At 39.2% G+C, this 22,651-nt stretch overlaps 1 protein-coding gene across 1 annotated transcript in view; it reads right to left on the minus strand.

The window, feature by feature from the left end:
• Positions 1-532: 532 nt before the first annotated feature.
• Positions 533-22,651, minus strand: part of LOC121375421 — a 38,770-nt gene continuing 16,651 nt past the window's right edge. The window contains exons 4-12 of the mRNA XM_041502869.1: positions 22,261-22,425; positions 19,066-19,329; positions 15,873-15,940; positions 15,013-15,120; positions 13,387-13,564; positions 10,447-10,546; positions 8,977-9,083; positions 3,197-3,328; positions 533-2,234 (exon numbers count right to left, since the gene is read on the minus strand). Of these exons, the coding sequence (XP_041358803.1) occupies positions 2,112-2,234; positions 3,197-3,328; positions 8,977-9,083; positions 10,447-10,546; positions 13,387-13,564; positions 15,013-15,120; positions 15,873-15,940; positions 19,066-19,329; positions 22,261-22,425 (1,245 nt within the window). The 3' untranslated portion in view covers positions 533-2,111. The remainder of the gene's footprint in view (positions 2,235-3,196; positions 3,329-8,976; positions 9,084-10,446; positions 10,547-13,386; positions 13,565-15,012; positions 15,121-15,872; positions 15,941-19,065; positions 19,330-22,260; positions 22,426-22,651) is intronic.

The raw sequence follows: 22,651 nt of genomic DNA on the forward strand, positions 1-22,651 counted from the left end.
AAAAACATGAACTTTGTTGATCCTTGCCCATTGGGCAATTTCTCGTTTCAGGCAGTGCACCACGACTGGTATATCAAAGTTTGTTTTGTTTAACGACACCACTGGGGAATATTAATTAATTAATCATCGGCTGTTTGATGTCAAACATTTGATAATTCTGACTTGTAGTCATCAGAGGAAACCTGCTAGATTTTTTCCCAATGAAGCAAGGGATCTTTTATATGCACTTTCCCACAGACAGGAAAGCATATACCACAGCCTTTATCCAGTTGAGGTGCACTGGTTGGAATGAGAAAAAAACCCAATCACCTGAATGGATCCACCGAGGTGGTTTGATCCTGCGATGCAAGCACTTCAACCGAGAACTTGACTGACTGAGCTACATCCCACCCTGGTATATCAAAGGCCGTGGTATGTGCTGTCCTGTCTGGGATGGTGCATGTAAAAGATCCCTTGTTACTAATGGAAAAATGTAGCAGGTATTCCTCTCTAAGACTATGTCAAAATTACCAAATGTTTGACATCCAATAGCCAATGATTAATAAATCAATGTGCTCTAGTAGTGTTGTTTTTTTTGTTTTTTTATACTTAAGCACTTTTAACATATACATAGAATACAGCACTCATTTTCGCTGGATACATTTTTACGAAACGAGTGAACTTCCCATATTAGAAGATACATGTACCATGGGTGGTTCAGGAGTTTCATAAACATCTAGTGACAACAAGTGTGGTATTTTATTTATTACCCACCATCAAATAATGCAAAATCTGACACTTAATTATTTCCAACATTACTCAATGACACATGCGAATGCACACAGCTAAAACCAGTGAAGATAGCATCACTAACCGAAATGACGTCATTTTGCAACTAACACGCACCACCAGGTGCATACAAAATGTGTACGACACAACCAGACATTTACTAGGAGGGTAATAAATAATTGATAAAGTTTTAGTTTTACACCATCAAAAGTCGCATATGATGCTACTCTAGCATAATTTTATCACATCAAGGTTAATCATTAGTAGGCACTGATTTGTTTTAGGAGTCCATCATAAAATGGTGTAATATAGATACTCTGGAATTCCATCTCATAATCGTACGATGCCAACCCTAAATCTGTGATTCATTCAAACACAGGATTGTGTTAAATTTGCAACCTGATTAGCCTTTGGGTTTCTGCCAGAGGGTAAAACGGGTATAGTGCCATACCCAAAATTTAATTTTTTAAAGTTAACTTTTTGACCAAATTAATTACTCTCATCATTTCTGTATGATTTTCTTAACCCTAACCCTAAACTTAACCATTTTCTTTCTGGGGGAGGTCCCCCATACCCCCTGCTGACTCTGGTTGCATTCAATTCCATAGCGCCATACCCAAACATTTCTTTCTGGCAGAAACACTGTCAGCATATCACATGAAGATAAATTTGACCTTTGATGACCTGTAACTTATTTTGCTACTTTAGAATATCACAACGACACAATTGGTTTGACATCAGATCATAGCTTTATAAATCTCTGTGACCCGTTTGAGTTTTGTTCCCTTTTTTCACCAACATCAATGTCCTATATTTTAAAAAACACCAAACTACATGTATTACAACAGTCTTGTACTTTCATATCACTCAATAATGTCACGGTCAATCACAAGTTCTGCGTATATTCCTGTCAGTAAATCTAATATACACAGACTTACAACTTGAACAGTTTTAAGCCAGTATAAATTAAAGTCTTAACTTGGTAAATATATTTTAAAATAAATTCACCAAAAAGCTAATGCTGAAAACTGGCAACTTCATGATCCTTTGGTTAAAATGAGCTGAAGCTGAAATGTATGTTGCCAGATTGCTTAAATCAAGTATGTGATTTTATTCAGCTAATGCTAGTATCAGTCTACCAACTGCCAGCAGAAAGTTGACCAACTTTCTGCTCTCACGACTTCTATGACTGTCCAGTCACTAGCCTGAGCGTTCTTACAATTTAATTCTCATCGGATAACCCATTAGTTGTTAATCCGAATGCACCAATCGTAAGTTGGGATTTGAGTTGCTGGCAGTTGGTAGTCTGATGTTAGTATTACGCCCCAGCATTGTGACGACTGCTAGAAGATGTAGTCGATGGGTCCGATGCTGCTGGTTTGGAAGAGAATCAGCAGGACGAAGGCCGTCAGCACGAGAATTGAGATCACGTACGACGGCTGGATCGGAATGTGGAACAGCTTCGCCTGAAAGAAAAAAAAAAAAGACTAAAGTTTGTTTTATTTAACGACGCCACTAGAGCACATTGATTTTTAATCTTATCATCGGCTATTGGACATCAAACATATGGTCATTCTGACACTGGTTTTTTTTTAGGAAACCCACTGTTGCCACATAGGCTACTCTTTTACGACAGGTGGCAAGGGATCTTTTATTTGCGCTTCCCACAGGCAGGATAGCACAAACCATGGCCTTTGTGGAACCAGTTATGGATCACTGGTCGGTGCAAGTGGTTTACACCTACCCACTGAGCCTTTCGCCTGAAAGAAAGACATTATTTGTGTTTTTTAATTAACACGGGGGTGGGGGTGGGGGTGGGGTGGGGTTGGGGTGGGGGTGGGGTGGGGTTGGGGTGGGGTAAAGTACTTGCTTGATGAGTGGTTGGTCTAGGATCGATCCTCATCCATTGGACTATTTCTACATCCAGCCAGTGCACAACGACTGGTATATCAAAGGCCGTGGTATGTGCTATCCTGTCTGTGGGATGGTGCATATTAAAGATCCCTGGCTGCATTAGGAAAATGTATCGGGTTTCCTCTGATGACTACATGTCAGAATCACCAAAAAATGTTTCACATCCAATAGCCGATGATTAATTAATCAATGTGCTCTAGTGGTGGGATCTCTCTCTCTCTCCTTTATTTCTCTCTCCTCTCTGTCTCTGTCTCTCCTCTCTCTATCCTTTCTGTCTGTGCATCTGTCTCTCTCTCTGTGTGTCTCTCTTCTCTCCCTCCCTCCCTCCCCCCTCCCCTCCCTCCCTCCCTCCCTCCCTCCCTCCCTCCCCTCCCTCCCTCCCCTCTCCCCTCTCCCCCCTCTCCCTCCCCCCTCCCTCCCTCTCCTCCCTCCCTCCCTCCCTCCCTCCCTCCCTCCCCTCCTCTCTCTCTCTCTCTCTCTCTCTCTCTCTCTCTCTCTCTCTTTCTTTCTTTACCTTTAACCTGGTCTGTCCGACAAACTGAAGGAAGGAATCGAGATCCAACTGTGAGTTATTCTTGTACCCAAAGACTCTCATCTCGAGCGATATTTTCTTCAGTCTGCGACACACAGAGTTCACCCTTGCTGCCTGTACAGGAAAACAACAGTTCATCTAATTATGTATACAATGAGTGAATGAATGAATGTTTAACGACACCCTAGGACAAAAATACAAAAAAATCGGCTATTGGGTGCTGATGATATATATAGAGGATTCATCACAAGTGTTTTTAAATATGGAAAATATCAACCTAGTTTATGTTAACCGATTATCTAGATGAGGTTGATATTTTACATATTAAAAATCACGAGCAGTGAATACTATTTACCCTATAACACTTCTAAAATAACACTGTAATTCGATATTTAGTAAATCAAAGTTCTAAAGTCACCTCACCAGTAATATGACATCAATGCGATTTGCACAAATGTAGTTTGACATCATGAACTTCAACTAAATCTCATCAAAACATATCCAGCCTATACAAGTCTCGTGGGGTGTAACGAAATTACCCATCAACAGCAAAACATTATTAACAGAGTTAATAATTATAGGATATTAAACGAGCTTCCATTTTGTATCATGTTTATATCCTGAGTGAAATAATTTTCAATTTTCATAGAAAATTATTTCACAAGAGCATAAACATAATATGAAATGGTAGCTAGTTTAATATCCTATTTATTACCCATAATCAATCTTAATTTATATCACTCAACTCATTTCGTTGATGTTCCTGTAGGTTGCAGTGCAATGTCATCAAATTGAGGAGAATCTATGTAAGGGTTACAGTGCAGTGTCATCAAACTGAGGAGAGTCTATGTAAGGGTTACAGTGCAGTGTCATCAAATTGAGGAGAGTCTATGTAAGGGTTACAGTGCAGTGTCATCAAATTGAGGAGAGTCTATGTAAGGGTTAAGTGGTCATCAAATTGAGGAGAGTCTATGTAAGGGTTACAGTGCAGTGTCATCAAATTGAGGAGAGTCTATGTAAGGGTTACAGTGCAGTGTCATCAAATTGAGGAGAGTCTATGTAAGGGTTACAGTGCAGTGTCATCAAATTGAGGAGAGTCTATGTAAGGGTTACAGTGCAGTGTCATCAAATTGAGGAGAGTCTATGTAAGGGTTACAGTGCAGTGTCATCAAATTGAGGAGAGTCTATGTAAGGGTTACAGTGCAGTGTCATCAAATTGAGGAGAGTCTATGTAAGGGTTACAGTGCAGTGTCATCAAATTGAGGAGAGTCTATGTAAGGGTTACAGTGCAGTGTCATCAAATTGAGGAGTCTATGTAAGGGTTACAGTGCAGTGTCATCAAATTGAGGAGAGTCTATGTAAGGGTTACAGTGCAGTGTCATCAAATTGAGGAGAGTCTATGTAAGGGTTACAGTAATAAGTTAAAAAAAGGTTTGTTTTGTTTAACCACATCACTATAGCACATTAATTTATTAATCATCAACTATTGGATATCAAACATTTAGTAATTTTCACATATAGTTTTTGAGGAAACCTGCTTTATTTTTTAATTAGTAGCAATGGATCTTTTATATGCATCATCTTACAGGCAGAATAACATATACCACAGCGTTTGATATACCAGTCGCAGTGCACTGGCTGGAATGAGAAATAGCCCAATAGGCCCACTGATGGAGATCGATCTTAGACCAACCATGCATCAAGCGAATGCTTTACCACTTGGTTATGTCCTAGAAGGGTTACAGTAATAAGTAATAGACCTCTTTCACATTCCCATTGCATATGTGCACGAAGAGTACCATTCCATGCTGAACTGGACGATATCCAGGCTATATAAAAATTGGGGGGCATGATCGACAGTTGTCATGAGCATCGTAAGTAGCTTCGTAGGAGCTGTAAATCTCCAGCGACTAATGTACATATTTGGTACAAGATGTTAAAATGGCTGCGAAAAACGGTCTACTAAACTTGACATTGGAATGGTTTAAGAACAAAAGCAGTGAAACATTAACTTAGATGAAGTCTCTGGAGCCGCCTGTCAAGGGTATTTTAACAATGTAAAATTAAAAGATTCATACAATAAAATTAACTTTAGTGGAATGTGTTTTTTATGTTTAACAATTAGAATTATAGTTAAATACTCACACGGATTTCCAGTGATGTTTAATTCTCCACATGTATCAGTATTTAAATTTAATCAAATATGCCTCCCCTTCCCCCTAAAAAAAATAACAAAACCCCTAACTCACATAGACCTTTATCACAGCTCTTTTTTCCCCTTATCGTTTCATTAAAAAAGACAGTCGTACAACTCCTAATCAATGTTACATGTCTATCCACAAATTATTTATTTATGTATTTGTTTATTTACTTATTTATTTATTTGACTTATTTTATTTTCACTGTCATTTATATCAGATACATACAACTTCACTTGAAATAATATCTGATATTTACGAAGTTTTAAAACATATATGAGCCGTCACACGCAAAAACCTACAACTTAGCATGACGTCAGACACCGAGTAAACACGGCTCAAAGTTTGACATCACATGTAAATGCGGAAAGTAAAGGTTGACATGCTGTTTGCGTTGTTTGTTTTGAAGAATTTAGAAGATGACATCTTCTTCTTTACATGAAGATCAGTTTGAAGTAAACATATATCTGTAAGTACAATAGTGTTTGGTTACTATTTTGTATTTTGTACCTGAGAACATTGGTCGAGATCGTTAGCGATACCATCAGCACTTTGATACACATTTACAAGTATAGGGAGAAGTCCTATATATCGATATGGTATGCAAGTATCACACGTTTTTATAACGTACATGATTATACATAACATAAAGTGCAGCAACTTTTCCACAGTGGTAGACCCATGCAACCCGATACGATCCTAATTTGATGTTTGGTCTAACTTATGAATAGTGTATATAACTTCAGGCCCGTAGCCAGCATGATTAGCGCGGGGGGGGATCGAAATTTCATGTAAACGGAACTCATCAACGGCAAGCCGTAGATGGGGGTGTGTGTGTGTGTGTGGGGGGGGGGGGGGGGTGTGTTCCCACATATATATATATATACAAATGTATATATATATATATATATATATATATAGAACCCCTTGCCAAACAATGACATGACACCGGTTACACTCGAGAATAATACACAAACTTTTGTTGCAAAATATACGTTAACAAGTTGCATTAAGTTGTGGTATGCATGTAAAATGGCCTGGTCACAAAGCCACGACAAGAAACTGTTTGTTATCAGTCGTACCAATGTATTTATAATAAATGATACATGGCATACTTCTCATATCCCCCAAACAGGATAGCATACACGACGTCCTTTGGTGGATCATTGGTTGGGACGGGAAATAATCAAACAGGCCCACTGAGGAGGATCGAACTTTCAGCAAATGGAACCTCAGACAGACGTTCTTGTTATGTTATCCCGGTCATTTGGGGACAAGGACTTTTATATGTGAAATGTGATATTTTTTTTCCATTTGAGCAGAACTCTCAATCCTGCGTGGGGGATTGTCCGGTCCCTCCGATCTCTCCTAACTACGGCCTGACATGGTACTTAATATGTTTGCTTCAAACATTCAAATGAAGTACATTGTGACTGCACATAATAAACCCGCATGAATTTATAATAAAGAGACCATCCTGAGTTTGTAGCTATATTATCAAGCTGTCGGCTAGACTAATCTGTTATAAATAAAACTTACATCTTTCTTAGGTTTAATAATCTTGTTCCGAATTTAAATAGCTGTATATGCAATACAGTTACATTTCTGACCATTTTCAGGTCGGTAGCAACCGAGAAGTCGGAGGGGGGGGAGGGACTATAGCCCCACTTTTATAAACCCGGTTTAAAATATGGCTTTTGCCCCCCCCCCCCCGACTGTGTCCCTCCACTATAGATTGTGCCCCCTCCCCTCCCCCAACTCCAGATATCATTCCTACGGGCCTGATTCTAATGTTTTATATACCATAGCTCAACTTTCATATGTATCATTTAATTTGATTCCAAATACCGAACAAAATTTTAAATAACTTGGTGAAAAGAAATCCCGACAAGAATCCTGAATGTATTTAACTGTATAATGCTTTATAAATATTTAAATTATGTTAAATACAACAAATCTCTGCATATATACACGCGCGCACACATTAATGTTATTTCAGCCCATATCTGATATTTATTGCGTACGAATCCGAACTGATGGTTTGTCGGGCGTTAACAACAAAATTTCATTATAAGCAATAATTCACAAATGTCTCCAATAAGTCTTATTGGATGTAGACAGAATTTTTGGGTTCCCTACTGATAGAATAATTAATCATGGAGATATTCACATTCCTATTACGTGGCCTCCATTTGTCTATGCCCCTCAACTTGTTCACAGGTCTATTTTTACGAGATTTCACGTGAGTTCGCATTTTGCGTCCTTGAGTTACCCCGCAACGGGAACATGCGCAGTAGAATGTGAAAGAGGTCTATACTGAAGGAAACAGAGCTGTGATTACCTGGAACAGTGGTAAACTGAGCACCAGTATCTAGAAGGGTTACAGTAATAAGTAATACTGAAGAAAACAGAGCTGTGATTACCTGGAACAGTGGTAAACTGAGCACCAGTATCTAGAAGGGTTACAGTAATAAGTAATACTGAAGGAAACACAGCTGTGATTAACTGGAACAGTGGTAAACTGAGCACCAGTATCTAGAAGGGTTACAGTAATAAGTAATACTGAAGAAAACAGAGCTGTGATTACCTGGAACAGTGGTAAACTGAGCACCAGTATCTAGAAGGATTACAGTAATAAGTAATACTGAAGGAAACTGTGATGACCTGGAACAGTGGTAAACTGAGCACCAGTATCTAGAAGGATTACAGTAATAAGTAATACTGAAGGAAACTGTGATGACCTGGAACAGTGGTAAACTGAGCACCAGTATCTAGAAGGGTTACTGTAATAAGTAATACTGAAGGAAACTGTGATGACCTGGAACAGTGGTAAACTGAGCACCAGTATCTAGAAGGGTTACTGTAATAAGTAATACTGAAGGAAACTGTGATGACCTGGAACAGTGGTAAACTGAGCACCAGTATCTAGAAGGGTTACTGTAATAAGTAATACTGAAGGAAACTGTGATGACCTGGAACAGTGGTAAACTGAGCACCAGTATCTAGAAGGGTTACTGTAATAAGTAATACTGAAGGAACCAGAGCTGTGATTTTCTTGAACAGTGGTAAACTGAGCATCAGTATCTAGAAGGGTTACTGTAATAAGTAATACTGAAGGAAACTGTGCTGTGATTTTCTTGAAAAGTGGTAAACTGAGCATCAGTATCTAGAAGGGTTACAGTAAGAAGTATTATTACCCATATGGTTAAAAATATCTTAGTTCATATCAGAGTGATATGTACCACTAGAACGCCAAGTGGGACATTATAACACTTCGACGTCATACGATGATGTCATCGAATGGCACACTACAACCTTACAAGAACATCAACTAAATAAGTTGAATGATATAAATTAAGATCGATTATGGGTAATAAATAGGATATTAATTAATTAAACTCGCTACCATTTCATATAATGTTTACATGTATGTCCCTCGTGAAATAATTTTCATTGTCACTTGCTAAAGCTCATGATAATTAAAAATGTATTTCACTCGGGACATAATAATGTTATGAAATGGAAGTTCGTTTTATATCGTGAAGGAAAGTGTGCCGTGTTTACCTGGAATAGAGGGAAACTGAGCATCAGAATCCAGATGACGGGGAAGATGCTTCTGTACACCCACACTCGCACCAAGTCATACTTGTTCAACGCCAAAATACTCACTCCTGAAAGTTAAGACATTTGTTTTGTTTAACGAAACCACTACAGCACACTGATTTATAAATCATATCGGCTATTGGATGTCTAACATTTGGAAGGAAAGAAGTGTTTTATTTAACGACGCACTCAACACATTTTATGTACATTTATATGGCATCAGACATATGGTTAAGGATCACACAGATACTGGGAGAGGAAACCCACTGTTGCCACTTTATGAGTTACTCTTTTCGATTAGCATCAAGGGAACTTTTATATGCACCATCCCTCAGACAGGATAGCACATACCAAGGCCTTTGATGTACTAATCGTGATGCACTGGATGGAACGAGAAATAGCCCAATGGGCCCATTAACAGGAATCAATCCCAGACCAACTGTGCATCAAATGAATGCTTTACCACTGGCTATCTTAAGAGTTTACCCATTGTAGCAGGCTCACCTTGTCCATTGTCGATTAGCCACTTGCTAATTTTTATACAAAATGGCTACAACATTTAGCATTTTGCTAATAAAATGTTCTTTAAATTAGCCTCTATTGAATAATTTTCAAGGAAACACTCTGCATATCTGAACATTGGTTGACATAAAAGTCTTTTTGGTGTGAGCCCTGCATTTTGGAAAGTTTACCCATGATGTTAATGTTTACCCACGATGTTAACGTTTACCCACGTTAATGTTTACCCCCATGATGTTAATGTTTACCCACAATGTTAATGTTTACCCACAATGTTAATGTTTACCCCCATGATGTTAATGTTTACCCACAATGTTAATGTTTACCCCATAATGTTAATGTTTACCCCATGATGTTAATGTTTACCCACAATGTTAATGTTTACCCATGATGTTAATGTTTACCCATGATGTTAATGTTTACCCATAATGTTAATGTTTACCCCATGATGTTAATGTTTACCCATGATGTTAAAGCTTACCCATGATGTTAAAGTTTACCTATACTAAAGAAAGAAATGTTTTATTTAACGACGCACTCAACACATTTTATTTACGGTTATATGGCGTCAGACATATGGTTAAGGACCACACAGATTCTAAGAGGAAACCTGCTGTCGCCACTACATGGGCTACTCTTCCGATTAGCAGCAAGGGATCTTTTATTTGCGCTTTCCACAGGCAGGATAGCACAAACCATGGCCTTTGTTGAACCAGTTATGGATCACTGGTCGGTGCAAGTGGTTTACACCTACCCACTGAGCCTTGCAGAGCACTCTCAGGGTTTGGAGTCGGTATCTGGATTAAAAATCCCATGTCTCGACTGGGATCCGAACCCAGTACCTACCAGCCTGTAGACCGATGGCCTGCCACGACGCCACCAAGGCCGGTTTACCTACAATAATTTTTTTACCTATGATGGAAAGTTCTGCTAGGATAACCGACGTCAGTGATGTCATCTTAGACATGGTTCCATTCAGCAAACTGATGCTTTGCCTCAACAGTAGCATATCCTGTTAACAGAAATAATCCTTTATAGTGTTAATGTTAGTATGTTTGGTGTTTGGTGCCAGAGTATGAACTTGACAAAATAATGCCAAAAAACTTGACCATAATAAAAATGTACTATGTATGTACAAGCATCAATTCCCTTGAAATTTTAAAAATACATGTACACCTTAAAAATATTATATAACAAATATATAAATTCAAGTGAATAAACAAATTCTGCAAAAGAAAAGCAAGAAAACAGAGTTATTTCTTATGATATTTGCATTTTTCAATGTTCTGTATCGTGTGCATGTTCCATCGATAACATGACAATAGTCTTTATCAGACATACATACAACATTGACGTTCCGTCGACAGCATGGTGAACATGTCCAAGTGTGTGCGTAAAATCATCATTGTAAAGAGTTTGGCAAATGAAATATGGGTAATTTTGATTTTATTATCACGGGACACAGTCGCGAAAATAATTCCTCACGAAATTGTAAAATGAAAGCCCTATCGCGAATTATTTTAGCCGCAAAAATATTTGCGTATACGGTAACTAATATGTATTATTCACTGTAATGCATTATTATGAGATAAACATTATCAGTAATTTAAAAAATAAAGAACAAAGTTAAAACTTTCATAGCTGTCATGACATTGGTGGATTTCTTCTTTAGTTAACGTATCATTTCCACTGTATTATTTTGTGTACTAAAAATTAATGTAAACAGAAAAACAAAACCCCAAACAAACATCATAGCTGTAATCAATGCATTAATTGGATTGTAAATTAAATTAAAAAAAAAAAAAAGGAATTCGAATAAAATTAAATAAAACAATTATATTATTTGGACAAATAGGCGATATAAAAGACATATTTATAAACTGGCTCTTAATAAATATTAAATATTATATATACAAGACCAAAATGGAAAAAAATTAAATAGATATACAAGCTTCTCAAAACGTTTTGCAAAATAAATACGAAATAGAAAAATATATTATTTTCAAAAACTGTAGATATGAAGAGTATAATACAATCTGGGCACCACGGAAACGACTTTTCTAAACTTATATTTACTTTATGTCCCCATTACATCAACCAGCCTATTTAAATATATTTCTATTATCTAGCCATTTATAATATGTTATTAATATTACTATCTACATGTACATATGCATTAATATTAAATATACTGACACACAATGAAAATGCAAAAACAACTTTTCATTGCAAATAACGACAAACTATTAATGAATTGATGGATAATGTAATATGACATTAATGACTGATAGTCATGGCCAGTTATCATCAGTAATCGAGTTGCATTCATAATCGAAAAGTTCAACCCCCCCCCCCAATATCAAGGTCAGTATCTGGTGTGTCCACCATTGGCTTGTGAGCATGCGTGAAGACGACGGGGAAAGGATTGGCACAAACATCTCAAATAAGCCACAGGAATGTTCCTCCACTCCTCCTGCAATGCCTGTGCAAGCTCAGCGACGTTACGCGGTGGTGGCTGGTGGTGACGTACACGACGTCCTAACTCATCCCACATGTGTTCAGTTGGGTTCAAATCCGGTGAAACGGCGGGCCAGTTCATAACAGTGATACCAGCTTGTTGCAGGAATGCCTGGGTAATTCTTGCAGTATGTGGACGGGCATTGTCTTGTTGAAACAGAAGGGGACCTCCTGGTCTTCGGTGATGGCGCAAAAGTGGTTGGAGAACTGGTCTTAGAATGACGTTAACATAACGCTGGGCTGTAAGGGCATCGTGGACAGTGATGAGATCACTCCTGAAATCACAGTTGATTGTCCCCCCCCATACCATCAGACAACCACTGCCAAACCGATCATGTTCCTTGACACATCCATCAGCGTACCGTTCATGGAGTCTCCTGTACACACGTGCTCTTCCATCTTCCTTTGACAAAGGACTCATCTGAGAAAACAATGCTCCGGTAAAAGGCTGGCGGATGATTACCATTCTGGAGAGCAAACTGTAGTCTCGCAGCACGATGTCGCAGTGTCATGATGTTACCGTTGTACGGGCGTCTGTATCTGAGTCCAGCTGTTCTGAGTCGACGGATGACCATCATCGGATGGATATGCCTTCCATGACGTCCTATCGTGTTGCTTGCTGTCATCGTCACAGTTCTGAACCGGTCACGGAGGTGGTGTCGTCGAATTTGCCGATCTTGGCGTGGGGTCGTAACGGGACGTTGACCAGGTCAAGGTCGATTACGGACACTCCCAGTCTCTTGATGACGTTCAACAAGTCGTCCAATAGTTGATGGATGAACTCTGAAGGTCCTAGCAACTTGGCTTTGCGAAGTCCCCACCTGAACCATGCCCAACGCTCGCTCCCTTTGTTCTTCTCTGAGTCGTGGCATTCTTAATGTGATGAGGAATATGACACCATTATGTGACTTTTATGTGTTCACATATTGGCATTTCACGTGCATTGCATGCAGCATCATTGAGCATGTAGTGAACGCATTTCACACCATTTTGTGTGTTTGTATGTGTAACGAGAACAAAACCAGGATTAAAACCCAGACAAAAGTACTAATCAATGGCTTCCTCTCATAAATTGTTATTTTAAGTCCAATAAATATATTTTTCATTGATCACAACAAAATATTGAAAAATATCTGTTTTGCGTTTTCATTGTGTGTCAGTATATATCATCATCTACATTATTTGTACAAGTATTACTATTACTATAATATACTAAAATATTTTTTTTTAAAAAGCAACAAAAAAAGAAGAAGAGCATCAATTGCAGTGCATCTTTGTGTGTATTAAAATTTAATTTAAACATTAGAAAAAGACTCGACATAAATAAATAAAAACCTTCATGGCTGTTTTAAGATCGGTTGATTTCTCCTGCAGACGAAGAGCGATACCCATGACGTAGAAGAGAATCATCTCGCACTGGGTCCCATAGTTGACGACGACTGCCAAAATCACAGAATTCAACACCATACGGCCCAGCAGCTCTATAGCAAACAGGACCCAGTGGACTTCATGACTACAACCAAAATGAAAGAGATACAAACACTTCCCAGCAGCTCTACCGCGAACAGAACCCAGTGCACTTCAGAACTACAACCAAAATGGAAGAGATACAAACAGCACTTCCCAGCAGCTCTACCGCGAACAAAACCCAGTGCACTTCAGAACTACAACCAAAATGGAAGAGATACAAACAACACTACCCAGCAGCTCTACCTCGAACAGAACCCAGTGCACTTCAGAACTACAACCAAAATGGAAGAGATACAAACAACACTTCCCAGCAGCTCTACTTCGAACAGAACCCAGTGCACTTCAGAACTACAACCAAAATGGAAGAGATACAAACAACACTACCCAGCAGCTCTACTTCGAACAGAACCCAGTGCACTTCAGAACTACAACCAAAATGGAAGAGATAGAAACAACACTTCCCAGCAGCTCTACCACAAACAGAACCCAGTGCACTTCAGAACTACAACCAAAATGGAAGAGATACAAACAACACTTCCCAGCAGCTCTACCTCGAACAGAACCCAGTGCACTTCAGAACTACAACCAAAATGGAAGAGATACAAACAACACTTCCCAGCAGCTCTACTGCAAACAGAACCCAGTGCACTTCAGAACTACAACCAAAATGGAAGAGATACAAACAACACTTCCCAGCAGCTCTACCGCGAACAGAACCCAATGCACTTCAGAACTACAACCAAAATGGAAGACATGAAGAGTGCTCCTGAAAAAGACTTTTAAATGACCTTGACCTTCTTAACATCGGTTCAAACTTACTCTTCTATTCCTTCCTTCATGAAGTTAAACTTGATCTGTAACAGTACATGGTAAAGGTATACACAGCTCAATTATATCGAGGCATTGTGAAAACAACATGTGGAAAACTATATGTGGGACAGATTAACGGACAGACAGACAGACAGACAGACAGACAGAGATGAAACCTATAGTCCCCTCCAGTTGCATTGGTAAGGGATTAAAAACATACACAAATATATTAAAGAAAGAAAGAAATGTTTTATTTAACGACGTACTCAACACATTTTATTTACGGTTATATGGCGTCAGACATATGGTTAAGGACCACACAGATCTTGAGAGGAAACCCGCTGTCGCCACTACATGGGCTACTCTTTCTGATTAGCAGCAAGGGATCTTTTATTTGCGCTTCCCACAGGCAGGATAGCACAAACCATGGCCTTTGTTGAACCAGTTATGGATCACAGGTCGGTGCAAGTGGTTTACACCTACCCATTGAGCCTTGCGGAGCACTCACTCAGGATTTGGAGTCGGTATCTGGATTAAACATCCCATGCCTCGACTGGGATCCGAACCCAGTACCTACCAGCCTGTAGACCGATGGCCTAACCACGACGCCACCGAGGCCGGTCACCAAATATATTAAAGATGACAAGATTTTTTAATGTTGAAAGATGCACAGTAACTTACCCAAGCTTTTTGAAAAATAACAGCTGAGGGAATTTAAAGGCCCAGACATACAGGCCTTGAAGAACTAGAGTAAGGATCACCCACAGGACACCACACACCAGAAACAATCTGAAATAGTCAACCCATTTTTTTTATTAAAGTTAAAAAAAAAAAAAAAATATTACTTGAGTAAAACTTTTTACGATAATTTATTGATGTACAAAGTATTAAATTCAATTACTTTCTTTTATTAAAATTAAAAAACAACAACATTTGGTTACTTGAGTAAAAAAACTTTTAATTTATTGTATTATTTTACTTAAAGGCACCGACTATAGTCACATTTTACTACCAACCATGAAAGAAGGTTAATTGTAGTGACTTACTATAGCCATTGCACAAAGCAACCTTACGGTAGTCGTAAGCGCTCCTTTAACGATTAACATCTTTGCATGGAAGTGCGAATTAGTTAAATAATATATTGGTTGAATTTTTTGGGTCCACAAAAGCATGCCAATTGAGAGTGATGTCGTCATGTGTGAAACGTGTTACTATAATGAGAAGTCTTATGGTATACTGTGTTTGGATGTGCTCGGAAACAGGAAATTTCCAACTTGTCAAACCGTATTTGCTAAGACTAATAATTATACTGTTCATGTGTAGTTCATGAAATTCTTCATTAGCTGTGGTTTCAAATTTCACTTTATAAATAAATTAAAAAAACTATTAAAAAAAACCCAAAACCCACAAACTTTTCGACATTGTTTAATGACACCACTACTGGAACAGCACACTTATAAATTAATCATAGGCTACATTTTTACATTACCAGCAACAGATCTTTTACATGCATTTTCCCTAACAGACAGGACAGCACATACCTCAGTTTTCTGACCACTATCTGCTGAGAGGCTGCTCTGTTCTGTAGTGGTGCAGCTTGGAGGAAAACCTGAAATTTGAGAAATTAATGAAAACGGAATGTTTCCCCTTTTGAGAAATACTTAATCTGACCTCTCACCTAACTTGAATTCCCCAAAACACCCCTAAAAAAAAAAAGTTTAAAAAAAAAAAAAAACTAAAAAGAAAACAAAGCATTCTGAGAGTACGGCTAAAGTAGTACATGTAACCCTACCAGGCCCAAAACAATTTTGTATCTCCTAATTTCAAGGGCCATAACTCTTGTCACAAATGAAAGAAAGAAGTGTTTTATTTAACGACGCACTCAACACATTTTATTTACGGTTATATGGCGTCAGACATATGGTTAAGAACCACACAGATTTTGAGAGGAAACCCGCTGTCGCCACTACATGGGCTACTCTTTCCGATTAGCAGCAAGGGATCTTTTATTTGCACTTCCCACAGGCAGGATAGCACAAACCATGGCCTTTGTTGAACCAGTTATGGATCACTGGTCGGTGCAAGTGGTTTACACCTACCCATTGAGCCTTGCGGAGCACTCACTCAGGGTTTGGAGTCGGTATCTGAATTAAAAATCCCATGCGTCGACTGGGATCTGAACCCAGTACCTACCAGCCTGTAAACCGATGACCTGCCACGACGCCACCAAGGCCGGTCTGTCACAAATGAGCAAATTCCCAATGGCATGTAAGGTCTCACTACACAGATCACTTCCGGGTGAGAGTTCATTGATCACGGTCCACTATAGTTCCTAATTGTGACACATGTTATGGTTCACATATTCACTTCTAGGAAATGGTGAAAAATTAAAACAATATGTATGTTTAATGGTAAGCCTTCTGGCTGTATTTTGCCCATGTTATTTTGTAATATTGTGCATGGACATGGGTATATAGCGCAAGTGACAGCCGGAGTGAATCGGTTAATGAACCACCTGTTCGGACCGGTACTACAGCCAGATGCGGTCGGTCATATAGCAAAAAACTGAGACGGAAATGTTCTCAATTTTGGAGTGAAAATAAATGCTTATATATAATGTATGTTCGCAATGGTGTATGTTGTTAGTGCCAATGAGAACCCGTTCTATTGGCAATCTTCGTTTGAAGTTGGGCAATTTAACATGGGTTTCAATGGCAGATGACATCTGTGTAGTGAGACCTCAGTCAAGATTGATCAGTAACTACATGATATACTTGATGCAGCTATACACAAAATTTCAATGGCAGATGACATCTGTGTAGTGAGACCTCAGTCAAGATTGATCAGTAACTAGATGATATACTTGATGCAGCTATACACAAAATTTCAATGGCAGATGACATCTGTGTAGTGAGACCTCAGTCACGATTGATCAGTAACTACATGATATACTTGATGCAGCTATACACAAAATTTCAATGGCAGATGACATCTGTGTAGTGAGACCTCAGTCAAGATTGATCAGTAACTAGATGATATACTTGATGCAGCTATATCCAAAAATTTCAATGGCAGATGACATCTGTGTAGTGAGACCTCAGTCAGATGATCAGTAACTACATGATATACTTGATGCAGCTATAACACAAAATTTCAATGGCTCATCTGTGTAGTTAGACCCTCAGTCACGATTGATCAGTAACTACATGATATACTTGATGCAGCTATACACAAAATTTCAATGGCAGATGACTCTGTGTATTGAGACCTCATCAAGATTGATCAGTAACTACATGATATACTTGATGCGCTATACACAAAAATTTCTGGCAGATGACATCTGTGTATTTTGGGACAGATTGATGGACAGATGATATACACAAAGCAGCTACATACACAAAATCTCATGGCAGATGGATCTGGTAGTGGACCTCAGTCCAAGAAAAAAAAACTAATGATATACTTGGGCAGCTACAAATTTTCACTGGTATGACACATTCGAAAGAAAAGTCTGGAAAAATTTATTTTGGGGTATGATTACAAACCTACATGTCTGTGGACACTTGGTGCTATAAAAGATCCCTTGCCGCTAATCGGAAAGAGTAGCCCATGAAGTGGTGACAGCGGGTTTCCTCTCTCAATATCTGTGTGGTCCTTAACCATATGTCTGATGTCATATAACCGTAAATAAAATGTGTTGAGTGCGTCGTTAAATAAAACAGTTCCTTCCTGTGACTAGAGCACATTGATTTATTAATCATCAGCTATTGGATGTCAAACATTTGGTAATTTTAAAATATAGTCTTTGAGAAGAAACCCGCTACATTTTTTCTTCCCACAGAAAGGACAGCACATACCATGGCCTTTGATATACCAGTCATGGTGCACTGGCTGGAAAAAGAAGTAGCCCCATAGGCCCACCAACGGGAATAAATCCGAGACCGACCTCGCATCAAGTGAGCACTTTACCACTGGGTTACGTCCTGCTCCATCAGAAGGAAATGTTTTATTTAACGACGCACTCAACACATTTTATTTACGATTATATGGCGTCAGACATATGGTTAAGGACCACACAGATTTGGAGAGGGAACCTGCTGTCGTCACTACATGTGCTACTCTTCCGATTAGCAGCAAGGGATCTTTTATTTGCGCTTCCCACAGGCAGGATAGCACAAACCATGGCCTTTGTTGAACCAGTTATGGATCACTGGTCAGTGCAAGTGATTTGCACCTACCCATTGAGGCTTGCGGAGCACTCACTCAGGGTTTGGAGTCGGTATCTGGATTAAAAATCCCATGCCTCGACTGGGATCCGAACCCAGTACCTACCAGCCTGTAGACCGATGGCCTACCACGACGCCACCGAGGCCGGTCATCAGAGTAAGAGTCCAATGATCAACAAACTGAGCTAATAGGGAAATTCCTACTAGTTACTGCCAGTAGGAGCACTTTATACCAACCAGGGGTGGGAATTGGTGAACTGTAAAAAAGACGAAATCTAGAGGGGTCCCTAGGGAATTCTTGAAATCCTAGATTAAAATCTGTGCCATGTGACACATTTTGGAGGAAAGAACGATTAAAATGCGAGGAAATGCAGTGTTCCATGAGAGGGAAAACAGCTGATTGGAGGAGAATTCCCACCCCTGACCAACACTACAGCTACAATATTGTATATTCCATCCCAACAACAAACACTACAAATTTAAAGTAATTTGATCCATCTACATTTACCTTCTCCATAAGGGCATACAGCTGTTCGTTGTCCTGTATTCTGAAATAGTAGAGCCCCATGAGGTATGCGACGAAGTGAAGGATGTTTGGAATGATGTACGTGGTGATGATGTGTTCGCAGGCCAGCGGCGGCCGAGTGGCGTCGGTGGACAGGTTGGTGGTGATGATCTTCGCCGGAACCATCGTCACGAACGGGTAGATGGTCGTCTTGTTAGTGGTGTTTGCTGCGTGAGTCGTCAGGGGTGTTGTCGTTGGAACAATCACCTAAGACAGAAAGGAAACAATTATTTTGCTTTACATCTCGGTAAGGAGGTAGAGCGTCACAGAGGGAGAGAGATAGAGAGAGAGAGAGGGAATAAATAAGTGAGAGAGAGAGAGAGAGAGAGAGAGAGAGAGAGAGAGAGAGAGAGAGAGAGAGAGAGAGAGAGAGAGAGAGAGAGAGAGAGAGAGAGAGAGAGAGAGAGAGAGAGAGAGAGAGAGACAGACAGAGAGAGGAATAAATAGAGAGAGAGAGAGAGAGAGAGAGAGAGAGAGAGAGAGAGAGACAGAGAGAGAGAGAGAGAGAGAGAGAGAGAGAGAGAGAGAGAGAGAGAGAGAGAGAGAGAGAGAGAGAGAGAGAGAGAGACAGACAGAGAGAGAGGGAATAAATAAGTGAGAGAGAGAGAGAGAGAGAGAGAGAGAGAGAGAGAGAGAGAGAGAGAGAGAGAGAGAGAGAGAGAGAGAGAGAGAGAGAGAGAGAGAGAGAGAGAGAGAGAGAGAGAGAGAGAGAGAGAGAGAGAGAGAGAGAGAGAGAGAGAGAGAGAGAGAGAGAGAGAGAGAGAGAGAGAGAGAGAGAGACAGAGAGAGACAGACAGAGAGAGAGGAATAAATAAGTGAGAGAGAGAGAGAGAGAGAGAGAGAGAGAGAAAGAGAGAGAGAGAGAGAGAGAGAGAGAGAGAGAGAGAGAGAGAGAGAGAGAGAGAGAGAGAGAGAGAGAGAGAGAGAGAGAGAGAGAATAGGGAGGGAATGAGGGAGGGCAGAGAGAGACAGTGACAGACAGAGTCAGAGAAAGAGAGAGACACAGAGAGAGAGAGACAAACAGACCAGTGAAAGAAATAAGAAAACAAAATTCACTTGTCCATCAGACAAGCATACCACAAAATCTACTTGTCCGCCAATATTTCCAATTGTCCATCTACGTAGGGCAGGAGGTGGATGCAGAAGGAATAATTATAGTCCTGTGCTTTTCTTTTTAAAACAATTAGCTTATTACTCTTCATTGTCGTATTCTGTTCACTATTAAATATGGAAAACTTTCAATTAACAACTACAATAAAATGTGGATAAAATGATGCAATTTATAAACACTTGGCTTGCGAGGTCGGGGTGCGTTTTATCATCAAACAAGTTGACGTTTGTCAGACTTTTGACATGTTGCAATTTCATTTGAAAATGAAATACAGTCGGCATCTTTCCACGAATCCAAGAGGAAACATTTATTTTGTTAAATACACGTTAAAAACTTAACAACTAAAAAATAAAATTCACGACTGACTTTCACATTTGTGGTATTTCATTTTAACCTAAGCAACAAAACAATAAATGTTTTTTGAGGTTGTTTTTTTTAATACGAATGGTATCGAATACAAATTGTCAATCAAATACATTATTTATGTCAGCCGAGATGTTCCGAGTGGGGAATTCGTAACTCCAAGGTATTCTGAATATTCACTAGCTAAGACCATGTTTATTCAGCTCTCAAACCATGATATTTGTGTAACAGTTTGTGATGAGTTCGTTGTTTGTTTGTTTGTTTGTTTTTTGTGAGGTTTTTTTTTTTTTGAAGTACAACAATTGCTAAAAATTCTGATACTGTTTTGTGAAAAAACATTTTGCTTGTCCACCGTATAACCACTATGGCAAATTATGCTTGTCCGAGTAAATTTTCACTTGTCGGGACAAACGGACAAGTGCTTACTTCGAATGCTGGAGACAGAGAGAAAAAGTGAGATACAGAGAGAGAGAGATAGAGAGAGAGACAGAGATAGAGACAAACAGAGAGACAGAGAAATAGAGATAAAGATCGAGAGAGAAAACACCTGCTGCCACCACATAGACTAGACCTGCCTATAAAGCAGCAAGGGATATTTTATATGCATTTTACAATATGCAGGACACTACATACCATGCCTTTTAATGTACCATCAAGTCCATAAAAGGTGCTCCTATAAAAACATCATTTTGCATTGGTCCTATAAAAAATATCATTTTTTTTATTTGTCCTTAATCAGTTAGGTTTTTTTACTGGCCTTGCATCTAAAGACATCTGAATATCATGCCCAGGACAGTGTGCTTCAACCTTTGCTGAATTTATAAGCATGATAATACATTAACCTCGACACAAACAGGGCAAAAGAGACAAAAGAGGTGAACCCTTGATTGAAGTGACAAGTCATGCACACAGGAGGCTTTAGAAATATGTCATTTGTAAGTAAACAGTGATAACAGATCTGGCTGTAGATAACAACTACTCAAAGGTGCAAATCCACAGGTGCTTGGGGAGGGGGGCAACAGTTGGAAGAGCATAAAAATGTATTTATTTTCATTAGGGAAAGTGTGTTTGTAGGGAGATTGTCATAGTAAGTGAATCTACAGATGTCAAGCTTAGTCTGCCCAGAGGCAATTAGATGCATTCCAAAATCACACTTTCTTAATTGATACATGGCAGAGGTGAAGATCGGTTATTTGCTGCACCTGGTCACTGGTGGTGAAATATCCCTTTTTTATAGTAGTAAACATTTACTGTGGCTGCTTAATATGGGTATTTTAGCGATACGGGATCCGATCTAAGTGACCGCTGGCCAAGTTAGCCAAGTGACTGATTATTACAGGTGCATTTACATTAAAAATCGTTTGGGAGGGACAAAAGTGGCCGTTTAAGGCAGGATGACCACTGATCACAGGTGACTGCTAGGACAGGTTTGACAGTATAGTATATACCAGTATAGGTAATGCATATATTAGTGCAACTAGGAATAATGACTGGCATCAGCCCACAGAAAATGTCACAATATTTTATGTTTTTATGTATACTGTATGACCTACTTAATATGCAAATGTTACACAAATTGCAATACTGTGAAATATGCACAAAAATTATTGAGAATCAAAGAATGATTGTTTTTACAATAACACCTCGGTACACAAAATGCTAACCAACGTGTCTTTCTTGAGATTGAGTTTCCACTCACAGGCCACCATCTCGTATATATAGGTGTAGATTAGTAACAGTACGATTACACTGGGATAAACAACATTGACAATTCGCCAATGGAGACTGCCAGAGTAAACACGCTCCTTGCCGAAACCCCGCCATCCTATCTGGAAAATACAACATAGAATGAATAAATGGATGGATGGATGGATGGATGGATGGATGGATGGATGGATAGGTTTGGTTTTTGGTTTTTGGTTGGTGGGTGGATTTTTGGGGTACGTGCTTGGTTGGATTGTGTTTTGGATGGATGGATGGATGGATGGATAGATGGGTGAGGTTTGGTTTTTGGTTTTCGGTTGGTGGGTGGATTTTTGGGGTAGGTGCTTGGTT

This window comes from Gigantopelta aegis, chromosome 1 (genome assembly GCF_016097555.1).
Source record: "Gigantopelta aegis isolate Gae_Host chromosome 1, Gae_host_genome, whole genome shotgun sequence".
In the NCBI taxonomy this organism is placed as follows: Eukaryota; Metazoa; Mollusca; class Gastropoda; order Neomphalida; family Peltospiridae; genus Gigantopelta; species Gigantopelta aegis.